Here is an 18,749-nt window from a genome sequence, read left to right as displayed (position 1 = left end):
ACAATTGCTACAGCTMAGCTTCGACGCTACAAGGGAGAAACGCTATAGCTGTCCGGTGGTTCCTTCTTTGTGATCCCACTTCGGACTGCGGGGTTCGGTTCTCTGTTGACTTGTCCACTGCGTTTCTTTCAGCATATCAACTCTTCGAGCTACCTACACCTATCAAATAGCTTTCCCACCCATCGGAAGCATCAAACTTTTTACCACAATGTCACCTCCACTTGTACCCCTAGCAGAGATTCCAACTGTCTCGCTGTTGTACAAACTGGGTCGTCTAGTTCCCTCCTCTGCACCACTTGCCAAGCCGTCGAATTCATTCAATAATATCATCTCACTCATTCGAAACGACATCACGAAACTGGAGAACGTCGACTGCATTGTCAATGCGGCCAATGAATCGCTTCTTGGAGGGGGCGGTGTGGACGGAGCTATCCACCGCGCTGCAGGACCAGACCTGCTGAGGGAATGTCGGACCCTGAAGGGTTGCAGGACTGGCGATGCCAAAATAACATCTGCATATGAGCTTCCATGCAAGAAGGTTATTCATACCGTTGGACCAATCTACCATTTTGAGTTGCCAAAGGGCGACGACAGACCTGAGATGTTACTGAGGAGCTGCTACCGTCGAAGCTTGGAGCTAGCTGTCGAAAATGACTTGAAGAGCATTGCTTTCGCTGCGATAAGCACCGGTGTCTATGGATATCCAAGCAACGAGGGTGCCTTTGCGGTTCTTGATGAGGTTCGGAAGTTTTTGGAGGGTCCTGGCAATATCGAGAAGCTGGAAAGGATCATATTCTGCAACTTCGAGCGAAAGGATGAAGCGGCCTACGAGAAAGCCATTCCGTGAGCGACATCGATCGAGTTCCTTACATTTTTGGTGGTCCGAAACTGATTGTTTATAGCTTGATCTTTCCCCCAGTTGAGCAAGACCTTCCTCGCCATAGTACCCATTCCGAAGTCCTGGCAGAGACGACGGCTGAATCTTCGCCGACGCCAGAGCTTCTCGCAGCTAAACTCCCTGACCCGCCCACCGGAGACCCTGCCCTGGAAGGCCAACCCGAAAATAAAAAGCAAAAACTCAATGCGGACGCGATCAAACCAAGTGTCGACGCTAAGACTGAAGGCGTCCAGTCCAAGACCGACGATAAAAGTGAGGATGATTGGGAGGAAGTCGACAAGTCGGAGGGCGGACCGGCGGAAAGGCTTGACGATGAACCTGTCGAGATCGAAAGGGCTCCTTCTGCAGCAGACGTACAGAGTGTCCAATCCAGTGGTATCATCGAGAAGGATGCCTCTCACCCGGTGGAAAACTATCTAGCAAAGGACTGGTAGTCTGCGCGTGGCAGGTTGATCAGAGAGGAAACTCAGGGCAATTTAATACGACTTGATGCAGCTACGATGATCTGAATTGGACATGATGGCGTTGCATGTGTTTCTGGCACGGATGGATGGCGTTCTTCACTTCCTAGTTAATTGATTCATCAAAACTTTTGAAGCTTTTCTTCGGGACGTAAAATGCAAACGCTGCAAACAAGCTTCTAGACCCGTCACGCTACCGATATCTTTATCAATCGCATGCGACAGTCGGGATATTTCCTACAAACCGAGAATTTCCTATTCTTACTTCTAGATTAATATATATCTTTCGTAATCTGGCTCGCTCTTGAGCTCTCTCTTTTTACTCATATCCGACCCAGCCGATCATCTCAATTGAGGCTACATGCACCGATAACATTCTGCACAAGCACACCAACCACAAACATGCCTCCACCTCAGCCCACACCAGAGGGGCCACCTACAGGCAAAACGACCTCAAGATTCAGAGTCCTCGCACCAGAAATGGCCAAAATACGATCATCCAAACCGCCTGTCCCGCCGACCACACCATCCTCCACCTCCGCACCATCCAGCGCCGCCGCAAATCCCTCGCCCTCACTCCCCCAAACACGAACACCAACACCAACGCAATCATCACCTCGTCCCAACCGACCGTCTTTCTCATCACTCTTCCGCCAACGCTACGCGACTCTCCCAACACCCATCCGCCGAACCTTCCGCGTCCTCCGCATACTAGCACCCCTCGTCCCAATCGGGATCTTCTTCTCCGAACATGTCCTCCAGGTTATGTGGGTGCGGGGGCCGTCAATGACGCCCTTCCTGAACGAGGACTACGAAGCTATGCATACGAAGAGCGATATGGTGCTGGTGAATATGTGGCCGTTCGGCGGGGCGGGGTGGCCCTGGGAGCGGAAACGGAGGCTGGAAAGGGGGATGGTTGTTACGTTTCGGTGGGTGGTTTGCTCTATTTCTATTTCTACTTCTGTTTATGCGATTGCGATCAATGGAAAGGCATATGCTGACTGGTATGGGTGGTAATAGGTCGCCTGCTAATCCTAAACATACCGCCATCAAGCGGGTTATCGGCCTCCCCGGTGATCGGATCACGACTCGTGAACCGTGCATGAAGGCGTCGCAGATTGTGCCGTTCAATCATGTCTGGTTGGAGGGTGATGCGGAGGATCCGAAGAAGTCGCTTGATAGTAATACGTACGGGCCTGTGAGCATTAGTCTTATCACTGGGCGAGTGATTGCTGTGTTAAGGCCGCAGTTTAGGTGGCTCAACTGGCGAGATTGGGAGAAGGGGGTTGTTGAGGGTGATGGAGATCATAGGTTTGGGGAGAATTATCGTCAAGATGTTCGGCAACGGGTGTTGAAGGAGGCTGTCAAGTTGGAAAGACCTCAAATAGAATAGGTAAGGTCTTATGCCTCGGTTCCTTGCAAATATGTTTTCTAGATGCACTGTATATAGGGTTGTGTATTTGTATTGATATTAGAGTGTAAGATACATGAATGTGATCATGAACAATGATATGCCAAGGGATTCAAACGACACAGCCTGGCTCAAGCAGCCCCAACGGACTATCTCCGGCGTCCTCGCCAGCGCCGGAAACGAGAAAGCCGAATCAATTATCTCTATGGTTTGATTAGGCGGATGTCTTCCGGCTTCTCCTCCTGCAATCGATCTATCTCAGATGAAATACTCATAACCCAACGATCCCTCTCTATCCGGCTCCGTGCCTTGAATACCACCGTCCGTCCAGGGACGCCGAGCGTAGACACGTGCTTGAGCGTCTGCTTCGTTTTCCCTCTCTTGCCGAGTTCCTGTGCCCTAAAATAATTTTTTTGTAGAGGCTGCCAGACGACGAACGTGATAGCTGTATCCTCGTCACAGGTGGTATAGACATCGGATGAAAGATAGACGCGAGGCAAGGCATGGTGTCCAGGATGGTTGCTGTCGAAAGTCCGGTTTGCGTAGAGTAGATCTGACTCGGTCATTAGACCCGAGTAGATGTAGCAGTCTTCCAGGTCCAATGTGGTTTCGAGACTCTGATGAATATGAGGAATCTCCACGCCAGTACGCTTCCGCAACGAGCTACGGAAGATCAGAAGCTTCCCGGCAGCCAAAATGACATCGCACCTCTTGAAGGTAGAGTGGCGGCGAGGTTTTCGAAAGAGCTGACCGGACATCTGCATTCTTACGGTCAGTATGTGGTTCAATTGTACTAGCTTCGCACGGCGTACCTTTATTGTCCGGCAACCCGATAGAGTACATATGTTGTGCAACAAGGGTGATGCTTCCGACTTCTTTGTTTCCCATTCCTGGGAGAACTGTCCTACCACGGACTCAATTCCTTCATCGATGCCCAAGATGGTTAGATTGCGCTGCCGAATCGCCTTGAGCTCGACCGAGTCGGCCGCAACGCGGGCTCTCCAATATTTGACCAGTGCGTCCATTCTCTTCATCCATTCGTTCCTGGTGATCATGTCATATGCTTGCAATCGAACAACAAGATCATTGTCAAGTACCATTTCAAAAGTTCGATCATCGTCAAATTGCTTTGTTGCACCATCATCCCGATGGGTGTCTTGCGTCTCAGGGTTGAATTCGACAGCGGGACCTTCGCGAATGTTTGGATCGGCAGGGGAGCTGCCACGCCACACTTGACGTACCTCCCGAACTTTACAAAGATCGATGAAGCCATCCGCATGGGTGAGATTGTGCATGGACCTTTGTGCATGCGCATAGGCGTTCTGATCATGTTCCTTCAGGTGGGCCTCATTCCCGCTAGACATCCATGTGATCTCACCGTTATGAATTGGAAAGGGATCAACGTCGTATGAGAGGGGCATCTCGTTCAATATCTGCTGCGCTGAGGGTATGCCAGCCTCGTCCGAGCAGAGCTTGGGGGGAGTAGGAGGCAGAGCTTTCGCTGGTCTGCAGAACAAAAGGTAATGATCCTGTGTGAAAAAATAGAGACGTTTAAAGAACATCTTGTTCATCCGCTGATGCACACCTCTCTGAGATGTCAAACGGACCAGGAAGCCTTCCACGGGTTGCGGCTCTTCAAGTTTCTCATCACCATTCTTGACGAATGTCTGATAGTGTTGCCTTGGTCGCAGCTGAAGCTGGTGGGTGGTTTGCATTGCAAGAGATCCGTACATCTTCTCTTCGCCCAGGCCAACCACCCACTCCAGTCTGTCGTAGCGCTTCCAGGCCAAGCCCATCTTCTCGGTTTTTGACCACTCGCGTAGCACTTCTGCCCATTCGGTGCGGTTTTCTAGCAGGTCCATACAACCTCGAATGATAGCTGCAGCAACATCGGTTACGCGACCTTTCGATTGACCGTGTGTTCCATCGCTATTGTCCCCGTCCCGAGTCTCCCACTTGGACTCCAACTGCTCAAAAGGATTTTGGAAGACAAGAGAAACGCCCAAGTCAGGAACATTAATGGACAATGAACTTGGACGGTGCCGCCCCAACACTTGATATATAAACGTGAACCACTCAGTGGCATGCACTGCGGATTTGGGCCGAATTATGTATATCTTTGTACCACGCTTGCAGGGTCTCCAAATCACAATGGACTTATCCAAGCAAGAGTATAGGTTTACCTTGGTATTCTTGCGATTCAAGGCAATTTCGTGGTACGGTTTGACCCTAGAATTTGACTTTGGTATCTCCGGAACGACGCGCGTCTTATACATCTGAAGCGCAACAGGTGATTCCACGTCGGAAGTTAGCCGACAGACGACAAGAAACTCCCTCCAACTCTCTGCAACCTTCGTTTCCAACCTCAGGCTATCATTTTCAGTGTAGTCATTCGGGAGCTCTTTCTGCACTGTCACCTCGACGCGAACAAGCATTCTCTCCGCTCGGATAATCTCGCCCTCACGCAGCTTGCGCCGTTGTCGACGATTCCCTGAGAGCACATCATAGGTGTAGGCTATACGGGACATTAGTCGTTGCTGTCTGTCCATGAGCTTGTCATCGAATTTGTAGCTTTTCACTTTCCCGCCGAGTGAAGTTATAGAATATCTATTCAGTTGAGGATCGACCATATCGTCTTCTCTTTCACTCTGCGGCTCCTGTCGCCCAAGGCTGGCAGAAGACAAGGCTTTGAGTTTCCCTTTCCCTTTAGAACGCAAACTAGGCCTTAGCAATGCCGTTGTAGAGCCAGATTCGCTAACGGGTGCCATGGGAGATGACTGACTGGAATCATCTTGGCTAGGGGTACTCAACGTGCGCCCGCTTTCTGCTTCAGTGGAGCGGTAATCTTGCTCAGCCGTTCCTGGTTTGCTTTCTCTAGCTGTATAATATGCTGTCGGTGCACCCTTTTTCTTCTTAGTTGATTCATGGTTCAGCTGCGGTTGGCCCTGTTCCTGAGACGAATCTAGGACAGATATACCCCCTGGGGGAGCTTCAGCCTCTGTCAAAGGATACGGTATGGACTGAAGGTCTCCAGGCTGCTCATCCGTCTCGCGACCATCACCTTCCTCTTCTGACCTGTCTTCAACCTCCACCTGAATCGTAGTATCAGCTAGTGAGGTATCCTGCTTTCGAGCAGATGATGGGGCTGCTTCTGGTTCCGACTGATCTGCGGCAGGAGTGGTTCTGTCTGCGGTGAACGTAACAGCTCTCGAAGTATAGTTCCGAAACTCGAGTCTGGTTTTGTACCAGTGCTTGCGGTGGTGCTGCAGCCAGCCCTCGGGAATTGGTCCGATGAAAAATCTCCTACTTGTCATGTGCAGGTGATAGTCGGAGGCGTATCGCTTGAAGCCGTCAGTCAGCTCCGAGGTATCTCTTACTTACAAGTTGCATCTTCCCTATATTGGCAGGATACTTACTAATCTTTCGGCCGTAAAGGACCCTGGCTCAAGCCCATGCTGGTGTTCTTGGAACACGCTTTGGGTTGTCTCCATGCTTCCAGCGCTGACATTCTGATCAGCAGCTCTCTGAGTACTCATCGGACTTCACCGCAACCCCCGTATTTAGCAGAAAAATTGCATGCAAACCATTGGTGAATTAGTCCACTATGTGTAATCGAGGCATTCTTCAAGGGATTAATATTCAGGAGTGGAGGACAATCTGCAACAGCAGGGAAACAGCTTCCTCAGGCACCAGAGGATCGTTGATGTCAAGGGCCATGATGTCATGGCGCACGTGCAGTTGCATCCTTTGCACCATTTGTTTGGTTTGTTGTGTTTTTACAGTTTGCAGTTATGCTCAGGGGTCAACCCCGCCCCGCCCATTGTGGCTTGCGTGTACTGCTACTGGCGGTGAGTGACAGCTCAGCTGTTGTTGATAGCTGGCACTTCCCCTCAATTTCCATCATCATTATTCATTTCTATCTTCTCTCTGGTTTTAATTGTATATTTTTGTGTTCAAATACATTCTTCACAATGGCTGCTGCTATTCCCCCTGGTGGTACTTGGTTCGATACTCTCAAGAGATCTTTCGCCGATGTTCCTGTTAATGAGAATGGCATTTCTACCACTGAGTTCCTCGAGGCAGCTGAGTCCTTGGTGACTCTGTTCGGTATGTGCCTACAAATACCTATGAGCTGTTGTGAAGGCTGCTTCTGACTCAATGACTGTTCTAGATCTCCTCGGTAGCAAGTGCTTTGCCCCCGTCAAGAGCGACCTCCTTGGGAACATTAAGGTATCATTCATTTTACATGTCCACTGTAACAATACTAACTGCACTATAGAAAGTTAGAGACAGGCAGCTGGCTGCCCCTGCTGAGTCTGAGACTCTCCAGGCACTTGTCGTGAACGAATTGAAGACTGGAAAGCACGTTGCCACTGAGGGATTGTTGTGGCTTGTCCGGTACGTTCTCCGCATGCACCAGCAGATGGACTTAAAATAACTCAAGCGTACGTCTGGCGAGAGACAATGAAACTAACACTTTATGTTCTCGACAGTGGCCTTGATTTCACCGCTCAAGCCCTCCGTCACAATCTCGACAAGGAGACTGAACTGTCGGTTTCCTTCCGCGAAGCCTACGGTAACACACTCAAGCCCCATCACTCGTTCGTTGTCAAGCCCATCTTCTCCGCCGCGATGTCTGCCACGCCCTACAGAAAGGATTTCTACGAGAAGCTCGGTAGCGACTCCGACAAGGTCAATGCTGCTTTGAAGCGGGAGGTTGAGGCTTTGGAGAAGATCGTCGCAATTCTGAACGCCTTCCTGAGTAGCAAGGAGGCGAAGTGGTAATCACATGCTGCAGGAGTACAGCATAGAAGTTTCTAGGCTTCTGCCACCGAACCGCTTTCACTGTATGTGCTACCAAGCGTTTAGGATTGTCAGTGTGTACATATATAGCATCTGCGAGATGATAAGCTGTGAACAAGCTTAATAGGATATAGCAGGCCAGGCAGCCATTTGCTTTGAAAGCAACCAAACCTTGGGTATATTTCAAGACATGCAGTATCAATATGCTCGAGCCTCTGTATTAAGCATTATAGATGAGGTTGCTGTTAGGTGTGAAGAGGCTCGCATGTATTAAGGGCACTGTTCTATAGAACTACCTAGTTGATAAGAGAAGAACTGGAAGCTATGAACCCACCCCACCAACTTCATCATCATACTTCGGCCTATCACCTGCAGCCTGTGCAAGCAAATGATATAAATTGTTTGCCGATTGGTCTTGAGAAAGAGAACTTGAACTCAGCTAGTCCTAGAGTAGATATAAATCGAGACAATTCGAGACTCACGAAATATCGATAGGTTGTTATTTCAGGAGAACGATTGCGAGTCAAGCAGAAAGAGACGATGTCACCCTGCGATCAAGATACTTGATAGTGACAATCCTTACACATGGACGGTGACTCAGTCTCAAACGCGACTAAGTCAGATTTGCGCCAGATCATCGATGATCGTTAACAACGGCTAAAGCATTAGGACATTCATCCCTGGCAACGATGATGCAGTCTCCCACGATTGTATTCGTAAATCTTCCCGTCTTCGCGTCGTGGTGCCAAGCACATAGCAAAATCCAACGTGAATACTCATGCCGATGTCGAAAAAGTCAGGACGCATGCATCAAATTCCTTTAAATGTCTGATAAAGACACAACGTCACAGACAGACCGCAGAAGATGGATGTGCGCTCGAGACGAATGTACATAACTTTCAATTTCTTATGAGGATCCACTTTGTCTAGAATTTAATGTCCGTTAAGCGACCTGACAAGTTGGCTTGACACGGACAGGATTGCCCTATCCAGAAAGTCTCAGTTGCTTCAAGCCTGTCACTGAGTCAGGCACTGAACGCCCGGTAGATGTTCTCGGCTGGCAGGTGAGTAACTTAGGAAGTGCTCCGTACCCAAGCTTCAAAGCCATCCGGTGAAAGTAGCTTATCAACTGACCAGGATAAACCCACGTGGCGTTGTTGAATCTGGACTGCTGCTACCAAGCTACAGGATCATACCTTGGCTTGTTCTAGGCTTGCAGAGAACGCATTTAGGTGAAGGAGCAATAGGGTTGTCCCGTGTTATGCTGGCTAATTGAGGCCAAATCGTAAGATACTGTGTTGATTTCGAATTTTGATTCTTCTGCCCTTCTGTACTAGCTGATCGACAACATGTAGGCGCTAGCCAGCGTGCTCTGAAACAAGCCGTGTCACCCCCCAAAGGCGTCGAGTCCAGAGTCTCGAGTCTGGAGTGAACATAATATCTACCAGCCTTGTACGATCTGTGAACACAGCATTGCTGATCGAAAGGTTGATTATCCATAGATTCAGGGGTACCCTTGTAATAAGCGTCGGGGTGAATTTCTAGAACACCAGCTCTCTCTGTGCAATACAGAACAGAGCAAGTTTCGGAGATCGTAGCCATTACGAGTTAACTTCGGCTGCATGAGGACGATCAAAATGTTGCAATTGTCGAACGCCAAGTGAGACTGACAGTGCAGGAATATCGATTGGCTGGGACTCTGTTCCCGATTCTGAATCTCCTAGCCGAACTCTACTTCGTGTACACAACAAGCCTTTCTGCTTCTGCAGACATGATGCGCCACACAATTATATTAGATTGATGTATAATTAATCCTCAAGTGGGCTAATGTAGGCCCAACCCAACGCCATGGTAGCATGCCTTGTTAAAAAGATTTCATGCTTCGACGCTTACGCACGGAGGAGAGAGCAGAATATTATTAATAAGTATTGTTATGCACCACTAGTAGCCGTCGTTAGCGCGACCTAGGCGCATGAGATGTGGGCTGTGGCAACTCGCAACCAAACTAAAAAAAATGTCCTTCTTTTGCCCGTGATGGCAAAGATCCTCGTCAGCAATGCGTGCCATTTTTGTGTAGGTTTGCTAGAATCTCGACTTCCATGGGTAAGTGAACTTTCGTCGATATTGCTATAGAAGCGGGGTCCAGCCAGGGGATGACAGTGTGAAATGGTTCAACTTCAACTGTCTTCAGAACCTTCTGTCTGGGCCAGATCGACATTCTGTCATCTGTCAACTCCAACCTGTCAGTAATCATCAAATCAACAACCATGCTCATGTTTGAGTTTCAGCACTTCTCGGCGGTCTCCGTCCCCGCGGACTTCCATCCTGGTCCGCTGGTGCTGGACTGTGTCCCGTCTCTTAAGACTTGACGAACGAGAATCTCCACAATCGAGATCCGCGACGACGAATGCCCACTTTCCTCTTCTGGCCTCGGTAGTATGTTCAGACTTGACAAATATGGTGGCTATAGTCAATGGCTATATTACCTCTGCCGCTCACCCGCCGTACTCCATAATTCCATTATGTAGATACCAGTTTCGGCTTGCGACCTTACCAGTAGAGGATAGATAATGCGCCGCTAATTTCCTTCAACCATCGCAAATTCGTAACTGCTTTCGAAACTGCCACCCCTGCATGTGTTGACGCTCTAGCGGGACTACTTACGGGACAAGATCCACATCAACGAACCCCAGCTTCAGCCTGCAGAGAGAGCAGAGGGCATGTCTATGCTGTTCCTGGCAAGTTCGTTCCAGGCTCGATCTCGCTTACAATCCTTGGCAGCCCTCTAAACGTAGGTAGTGCGTAGCAACCTAATTGGCTTTGGCCCTGACGAGATCGATAGTTACCCCGGGCCAGGAGGATTTTGTCATGTGAAACTGAAAAATAAGGAAACGAAGTTTATGTCCTTGGGGTACCTGTGTCTTGCTCTGCTGTTCGTCCAATCCCAAATATGCTTTGCCCCTTTTGGTGTGCACTATTGTATAGGTTACCATTATTAGCAGCTACATGACTACTAGAGCACTCAATGTCACTGGTCCTCAAAATGAATCTCCACTGCTCTCAAACCTAGTCAACCACTGTTGGCTCGATTCGGTATTTCGCGAGTCGGAACCAAACTTGATGGCAAACGCTAATCGCCACGCTGACAGCCAAATATTTGAGTGTCGGAATTGACTTTGCCCTGTGCTATGCGGCTATTATTGTGGAGTAGGTTGTTTGCTGTAACGGGGGTGTTGGTAACTAGTAACCTGGGTCTTTTTTCCCTTAAGAACGACCATGATCCACATTTAATCATTGAGAGCTTCTGGGACTTCGAGATTGACTCCTACTTCCAGGTTGGACCCTCCTGCTCATATCGTCACCCCGTCATTGAGATCATGCGATCAGGTTTACAGTCATGAGGAGTTATCCATAGGCGACTTGTCAACTGCCTGTCATCATGCTGCATTTTCCAGATCGCAGCGCGTCGATCTTTATCGTCACTATTGTCTTTTTGGGTCTGTCTTTCATCGCTGTCTGCTTACGATGCTTTGTCCGGTTGAGGTTGGTCAAGGCTTTTGGGTGGGATGACACTATCATGGTGGCCGCGATGGTATGCATGTCTCCATGCTCTGTGAGAACTTCAGACTCATTCCCTCACAGGCCTTGAACGTTTTGTTCGCCTTATGCGGTATAACAGGCTCCCTATATGGAATGGGCCGGAAATTGAAGAATGTGGAGGAAGTGCATTTCTCGACAGCACTATTTGTATGTCTTTCAAACCACCTTGACTCTGTCCTGTACGCCACTGGATTTATCATGCTTACACTCGTCTTCTCATAGTGGTGGTGGCTTGGTCAGACAAGCTATGTAGTTACGGTTGTGGTCGCCAAAATCTCGATCGCCACGGCACTCCTCCGTCTCACCGTGACAAAGATGCATGCAATCCTTCTGTGGACTGTCATTGGAGTGACCATCGTTGTTGGTCTTGTGTTCTGGTTCGTCCTGACTCTGCAATGCAAACCTGTGTCGTATTTCTGGAACCGATTATCACCTGGAGCGGAAGGAACCTGCTTGAGTACGGACACTATCATCAACATCGCCTATCTTTACAGCGTAACTGCCACACTGTGCGACTTTGTTCTGGGTCTTCTGCCCATCTCGCTGGTCTGGAAGCTTCAAATGACGCGGAAGACAAAGATTGCATTGGCTGGTATTCTGAGTATGGGATGCATGTACGTTTCATCTCCATGTTGCTTCTCGTTTCCTCGAGATTGTTTTCTAACTCCTGCTCAGAGCCAGCTCTGCTGTCATCGTCCGTATCCCCTACCTTCACTACTACAAAGACCGCGAGTTCCTTTGTAAGTTTCCCCGCCCAATGAGTCTATCGCGCGCTAACATCAACCGACTTCACACAGACGCAACAACGGACATCAGTATCTGGTCTAACGTCGAGGCATCGCTGGGTATAATGGCCGGTAGTCTCGTGACTCTCCGTCCACTCTTCCGTTGGTTCCGTGGCAGCAGTTACGGAAGGAGCGGAACTACGAAGAAGAATACATTCGGCAGCGTGCCCCTCTCGAGCATGAACGGGAACGGCACTGGGGCACACCGATCGAAGAATGAGCGAGATGCGACGCAGTACTGGCGACCTGACGTATATCCCCATGACTCACGGGCCGTCGTCACGACTGTTCAGACTTCCCCCCGGGGAAGCAAGAGTAGCAGCCAGGAGGACTTGAATCCCAAGCACGAGCCCTTGCATGGTGTGAATGTACACAAATCTTTCCTTGTGAGTTCGGATGAAGTATGATGCATAGGCAGATCTTCGATCTTGCTATAAACAATCAATCTATGGACTTCCTTTGTGTTCCGGCGGCGACATCAGTCGCGCTAGCTTGTAATAAGATAAACAAATGCGTTTTGCAACTGTTAGCATTGACTGTTATGGAAAATCTCTACTACGCCACCAGTTAGCGGGCAGTAGGCTATTAGGAGCAAGTTATAGTGTGGCACGGGGCGTATGTTGTGCTGTGCGCGCCAGCTAGTTTGCACATATGTAAAGTACATACCCTTCTGCTTGGTTTCAAGCACAATTCATCCTGAAGCCATGGAAGAGAAGGCATATGCATGGTGATTGGTCGTCAAATTTATTCATTCAAGCATCCGGAAATATGTTTGTCCGATTCCCCGGCACGTGGCGTCGGCCAATCGGTGGCAAGAAACAGACCAACTTATTTCAGGCTCAAGCGGCGCAACCTCAAAAGGGAATCCAAAGGTGGCTTCTTCGCGATAGTTTCCTATCTCTCGTTCCTGGACATCTTCGGAAGTTTTGAGGGACTGTCAGGTTATCTCTCCTGAGCCCTAATCCTATGATTTACTGAACGAGGGACTTAATCATAATTCTGCGTCGTTTGACCGTCGTGGTCATTCGAGTGTCACCATGTTAGTCCCACATCATCAATCTGTCGCGTGCAATGACCATTTTACTGACCAGTGCTTAGGGCTAAACTCGTGGACGATCCCCAAATCAAGTATGCGTCGCTGCATAATCCTCTCCCTACTCAACTTCACACCTATGTGTGGCCTTTCCTGATTATCTGGCCCGTCTTCTTCGCCGTCTACCTCTCCCCTGAGCGCTATGATACGTACATTCAAGGACAAGAATGGACATTCGTCTGGTCTGGATCGATCATCACAGCGCAGTCTCTCCTTTGGTTGATGACAAAATGGAATATCAACATTCAAACCCTGTTCACCGCGACCAAGGCCCGATCTCTCGACTCTGCGCAGCTTATTAAAGTGATCCCCGTAGCCAACGCTGGCTCCGCGGAGATTTGTCCTCTGCATTGCGACACAATGGGTGGAAAAAAGACATTCTCGTTCCTCTTCCAGAAGCGCCGCTTTCTCTACTACCCGGAGCGTCAATGTTTTGCGCCCTTGTCGTACGTCCTCGACGCGGAGCCAAAACCCCCCATCAAGCTCTTTCAGCAAACCCAGGGCTTGACCTCCAAGGAAGAGATCGATCGCATCCAGCATCACTACGGAGACAACACATTCGATATCCCTGTTCCGACGTTCGTTGAGCTATTCAAGGAGCATGCAGTGGCACCCTTCTTTGTTTTCCAGGTCTTCTGCGTTGGCTTGTGGATGCTGGACGAATACTGGTACTATTCTTTGTTCACCCTTTTCATGCTGGTGGTGTTCGAGAGCACCGTCGTGTGGCAACGTCAGAGAACCCTCAACGAGTTCCGCGGCATGAACATCAAGCCTTACGATGTCTGGGTGTACCGGCAGAGGAAGTGGCAAGAATTAACCAGTGACAAGCTTCTGCCTGGAGATCTGATGTCTGTTAACCGCACCAAGGAAGATAGCGGCGTTGCCTGTGACATTCTCTTGATCGAAGGTAGTGCTATTGTCAACGAGGCCATGCTGTCGGGTGAGAGTACGCCGCTTCTGAAGGAGTCGATCCAGCTTAGACCTGGAGACGATTTGATTGAGCCGGATGGTTTGGACAAGAACGCCTTCGTTCACGGAGGTACCAAGGTATTGCAAATCACCCATCACAACTCGAATGGGGATGATTCCGAGAATGCGCGGAAACTTTCATCCGGGGTACCCCTTCCTCCAGACAATGGCGCTGTTGGTGTGGTCGTGAAGACTGGGTTCGAGACCAGCCAGGGAAGCCTTGTTCGTACCATGATTTATTCCACCGAGCGCGTCTCCGCCAACAACGTCGAAGCCCTGCTGTTCATTCTTTTCCTCCTCATATTCGCCATCGCTGCGGCATGGTATGTGTGGCAGGAGGGTGTATTGAAGGATCGCAAGAGATCGAAGTTGCTCCTTGATTGCGTCCTTATCGTCACTAGCGTCGTTCCTCCCGAACTGCCTATGGAACTCAGTCTTGCGGTGAACACGAGTTTGGCTGCACTGAGCAAGTTTGCAATTTTCTGCACTGAGCCTTTCCGTATTCCCTTCGCAGGACGTGTCGATATCGCTTGTTTTGACAAGACTGGCACATTGACTGGCGAGGACCTGGTTGTCGACGGTATTGCTGGTCTCACCTTGGGCCATGAGGGTGCCAATGTTGGAAAGGACGGGGCTCACACGGAACTTGCCAAGTCTGCTAATATCCCGTTCGACACAACCCTTGTGCTTGCAAGCGCTCACGCTCTGGTGAAATTGGATGAAGGCGATGTTGTTGGTGACCCGATGGAGAAGGCGACGTTGCAGTGGCTCGGCTGGACTCTGGGCCGGAATGACACTCTCATGAGCAAGGCTACTCAGCCCGCAGGCCCTCGTGCACTTGAATCTGTGCAGATTAAAAGACGGTTCCAGTTCTCTTCTGCCCTCAAGCGTCAAAGCACAATTGCTACAGTCGTGACGACCGATCGTAAGACGTCTAAGAGGACCAAGGCAACCTTCGTGGGTGTCAAGGGTGCTCCTGAAACTATCAGAACTATGTTGGTCAACACGCCCCCGCACTATGAAGAGACGTTCAAGTACTTTACTCGGAATGGTGCTCGAGTTCTTGCCCTCGCATACAAGTATCTCTCTACCGAATCCGAGTTGTCTCAGGGACGCGTTAACGGTTATGTTCGTGAAGAAATCGAAGCTGACCTGGTTTTTGCCGGCTTCCTCGTCCTTCAATGTCCATTGAAGGAAGACGCTATCAAGGCGGTGCGTATGCTGAATGAGAGCAGCCATCGTGTGGTCATGATCACCGGCGACAACCCCTTGACGGCCGTTCACGTCGCTCGCCAAGTTGAGATTGTGGACCGTGACGTCCTTATCCTCGATGCTCCTGAGAACGACATGTCCGGTACAAGGCTAGTGTGGAGATCCATCGATGACAAGTTCAACCGCGACGTGGATCCAACCCAGGACTTGGACCCTGAGATCATCGAAACAAAGGACATCTGTATCACCGGTTACGCTTTGGCTAAATTCAAGGGTCAGAAGGCTTTCTCAACTCTTTTGCGTCACACCTGGGTTTACGCTCGCGTGTCCCCCAAGCAGAAGGAGGATATTCTTCTTGGCCTCAAGGATGCTGGTTACACCACGCTGATGTGCGGTGACGGAACCAATGATGTCGGAGCTTTGAAGCAGGCCCACGTCGGTGTTGCGCTGCTGAACGGATCTCCCGAGGACCTTGCGAAGATCGCGGAACACTACCGCACGACGAAGATGAAGGAAATCTATGAGAAGCAGGTAGGCATGATGCAACGTTTCAATCAGCCAGCCCCGCCTGTTCCTGTCCAGATTGCGCATCTTTACCCTCCGGGACCGCGCAACCCGCACTATCAGAAGGCTATGGAAAGGGAGGCTCAACGCAAGGGCGCCGCCACACTGGCCACACTGGCTACGGCAGGAAACAAGGAAGAGCATATCCCCACCATCACCTCGCCTGGCGCGCAAGCTCTGCAGCAATCCAATGCCAATCTGACTCCTCAGCAACAGCGACAGCAGCAAGCTTCCATTGCAGCTGCCGGCTTCGCTGACAAACTCACGTCTTCCATGTTGGAGCAGGAATTGGATGATAGCGAGCCCCCTACCATCAAACTGGGAGACGCTTCGGTTGCTGCACCCTTCACCAGCAAGCTGGCTAATGTTATCGCGATCCCCAACATCCTGCGTCAAGGTCGTTGTACCCTGGTGGCGACTATTCAAATGTACAAGATCCTTGCCCTGAACTGCCTGATCAGCGCCTACAGTCTGAGCGTTATCTACCTTGATGGTATCAAGTTTGGTGATGGCCAGGTCACCATCAGCGGCATGCTCATGAGTGTTTGCTTCCTTTCGATTTCCCGAGCCAAGGTAAGTTTACATCGTGCGATCATATATTACTATGTGCTAACTCGTTTCAGTCAGTGGAAGGCTTGTCCAAAGAGCGGCCCCAGCCGAACATTTTCAACATGTACATCATCGGCTCCGTCCTCGGCCAGTTTGCCATCCATATCGCTACTCTGATCTACCTGTCGAACTATGTCTATTCCATTGAACCGTAAGTTCCATGTGCTAGTAATGGCCAGTTCATATTGCTGACAGTTGACCAGGAGAAAATCCGATATCGATCTGGAGGGTGAATTCGAGCCATCGCTTCTCAACAGCGCCATCTACCTCCTCCAGCTCATCCAGCAGATCTCCACTTTCTCCATCAACTACCAAGGCCGACCCTTCAGAGAGTCCATCCGCGAGAACAAGGCGATGTACTGGGGCTTGGTTGCCGCGTCTGGCGTTGCCTTCTCCTGTGCCACCGAGTTCATTCCGGAATTGAATGAGAAGATGCGCCTTGTTCCATTCAGCACCGAGTTCAAGGTCACACTGACTGTTTTGATGATCTTTGACTACGCCGGTTGCTGGATCATTGAAAACGTGCTGAAGAACCTGTTCAGTGACTTCCGGCCCAAGGACATCGCTGTTCGCCGGCCCGATCAACTGCAGCGCGAGATGGAGCGCAAGAAGCAGGAGGAGTTGGAGAGTCTGGCAGAGAAGGACCGACAGAGGAAGGTCTAAAGCTAGAGTATTGATTTTTCTATTGATTCTTTTGCGTTAGAATGATGTGTGAGTAGGTAGACGTCTAGACTATCTCTTCGTCGTCGGACATACGCAAAGCGCGTCGTTCGCTTGTGTATAAATGCACCCTATATTTTGATGCTTGTGGATAGATGAATACAATCATGTTTATTCTGCAGATTCTTCCGTTGGATTGGACGTACCGAAGGGGATGTTTGATCCACGCAGGGAATAGAATGTGAGCTACATCCAACTTCACTAAAACATTGGCTGACCAAACTGCAGATATCTTCTTCAAGGTTTGGTACATAGAGTTCTCCGTGGCCATCCACATGGCAAGAATCGCAATCCTCGTCAGCACAACTCGGCAGTAAGATAGAAACTCGTTGACTGTCAGAATATCATAGAACGACATGATATTCGAGCATGATGCAAATGTGGCACAACAGTGCGGCTCGTGTTTACCCCGATGTGCCACCTTTGACATCTGCATGTACCACCTCGTTCTAATCCTTTCCAGAAAACGTGACTCGCAAATCTGCCCAAATAGGGAATTTCATCACATCTCTGGTGGTGGCTCTTGCCAAGGTAGACTCCTGCGAGCCTCTCGCCCGCTCCGAGATACATCATCAGAGTCCAGAACCAGCCTGGTGGTCTGGAAAGAAATCCGTTTCCACGGAAGGAGGCGTGCCGAAATGGAATGAAGGCATTTTCAACGAATATCGGAGTCGAACGCGTTCCTTGGGCTCGATTCCGGCCAGTCGCGCCTCATTGCCGCTGAGGTGTTGACGCCGCCCGTGATGTCAGAAAGGGATCATTGCTGTGCTATCCACCGCCACGAGGGATAATATAAGGCAGGCCCGAGGTAGGCTCCAGAGAGAGTTTGGTCTTTTCCGGATCAGATCAGATTCTGCGTATCGATCAGGCTGAGTCTCTTGCGATATCCGCTAAAAAAACAGTAAACTATTGCCTTTAGCAAGTTGTGACAACAACACAACGCAACCAACATGACCGACTACACCGATACCACCGGAACCACCTACGGTAACACCAACACCTATGACACGACGGGCGCTACAACGGGTTACGGTACCACGGGAACCACCTATGACAACACTGGCTATGGCGGCACAACCGGCACGACCGGCTACGGCACCACGGACACTGGCTATGGCACGACCGGCACGACAGGCTATGGCACCACAGCTGGGACCACTGGCTACGGCACCAGGGGCTACGGCACCACCGCTGGCACATACGGCACCACCTACGACAACGGCTACGGCACGACCGCCTACGATCCCAGCTCTGGAGCGTACGACCAGCACATGGACTATCGCACCGATGGCTCAACGAGGCATCACCGTGAGAGAGTGAATCCTAGCGGTACATATCGACACCGCGATGTCGACCGCCGCGATGACGGCTCCACCCATGTCCATAGGGAATATGACAACCCTAATACCGGGACCAGCTACCACCGGGACTATGAGCGATAGAGATTCGGAGGACAGTGGGGACAAGGAGGATAGCGATTGGGAGGAATGGAGATGGGTGTTGGCACACGTTGGCAGTACATAGGGGAGATTGCATCTTGGTATATATGCATTTGCTGTGGAGGAGTTGAAAACTAAAGAAAACTTTGGGGTTTCAAAACAGAAAAAAAGTTGAAAAAGTGATG

General features: G+C 50.1%; 6 protein-coding genes across 6 annotated transcripts; 5 read left to right on the top strand and 1 right to left on the bottom strand.

Moving 5' to 3' along the window:
* Positions 1-208: 208 nt before the first annotated feature.
* On the top strand, positions 209-1,332 carry Asppvi_006903 (macro domain-containing protein; the record flags this gene model as incomplete). Its single annotated transcript, XM_043302798.1, has 2 exons — positions 209-843; positions 903-1,332. The coding sequence occupies 2 exons, from the start codon at positions 209-211 to the stop codon at positions 1,330-1,332; spliced, it is 1,065 nt and encodes a 354-aa protein (XP_043158733.1).
* Positions 1,333-1,761: 429 nt separating this feature from the next.
* Positions 1,762-2,752, top strand: Asppvi_006902 (putative mitochondrial inner membrane protease subunit Imp2; the record flags this gene model as incomplete). Its single annotated transcript, XM_043302797.1, has 2 exons — positions 1,762-2,288; positions 2,380-2,752. 2 exons carry the CDS (start codon positions 1,762-1,764, stop codon positions 2,750-2,752), a joined length of 900 nt encoding a protein of 299 aa, XP_043158732.1.
* Positions 2,753-2,973: 221 nt separating this feature from the next.
* Positions 2,974-6,261, bottom strand: Asppvi_006901 (uncharacterized protein; the record flags this gene model as incomplete). The annotated part of the gene is made up of 3 exons (XM_043302796.1): positions 2,974-3,528; positions 3,583-6,111; positions 6,187-6,261. The coding sequence occupies 3 exons, from the start codon at positions 6,259-6,261 to the stop codon at positions 2,974-2,976; spliced, it is 3,159 nt and encodes a 1,052-aa protein (XP_043158731.1).
* Positions 6,262-6,741: 480 nt separating this feature from the next.
* Asppvi_006900 (GLTP domain-containing protein) lies at positions 6,742-7,555 on the top strand (the record flags this gene model as incomplete). Its single annotated transcript, XM_043302795.1, has 4 exons — positions 6,742-6,877; positions 6,942-7,000; positions 7,050-7,168; positions 7,264-7,555. The coding sequence occupies 4 exons, from the start codon at positions 6,742-6,744 to the stop codon at positions 7,553-7,555; spliced, it is 606 nt and encodes a 201-aa protein (XP_043158730.1).
* Positions 7,556-11,012: 3,457 nt separating this feature from the next.
* Asppvi_006899 (ion-transporting P-type ATPase SPF1) lies at positions 11,013-17,068 on the top strand (the record flags this gene model as incomplete). The annotated part of the gene is made up of 9 exons (XM_043302794.1): positions 11,013-11,165; positions 11,216-11,320; positions 11,396-11,787; positions 11,849-11,913; positions 11,971-12,359; positions 12,942-12,997; positions 13,057-16,369; positions 16,420-16,556; positions 16,609-17,068. The coding sequence occupies 9 exons, from the start codon at positions 11,013-11,015 to the stop codon at positions 17,066-17,068; spliced, it is 5,070 nt and encodes a 1,689-aa protein (XP_043158729.1).
* A 1,007-nt stretch (positions 17,069-18,075) lies between these two features.
* Asppvi_006898 (uncharacterized protein) lies at positions 18,076-18,567 on the top strand (the record flags this gene model as incomplete). Its single annotated transcript, XM_043302793.1, has 1 exon — positions 18,076-18,567. The coding sequence occupies one exon, from the start codon at positions 18,076-18,078 to the stop codon at positions 18,565-18,567; it is 492 nt and encodes a 163-aa protein (XP_043158728.1).
* Between the last annotated feature and the right edge of the window lie 182 nt (positions 18,568-18,749).

This window comes from Aspergillus pseudoviridinutans (assembly GCF_018340605.1).
Source record: "Aspergillus pseudoviridinutans IFM 55266 DNA, scaffold_4, whole genome shotgun sequence".
NCBI lineage: Eukaryota > Fungi > Ascomycota > Eurotiomycetes > Eurotiales > Aspergillaceae > Aspergillus > Aspergillus pseudoviridinutans.
The sequence above is the reverse complement of the archived record's forward strand: the minus strand, read 5'-3'. Positions and strand labels throughout refer to the sequence as shown.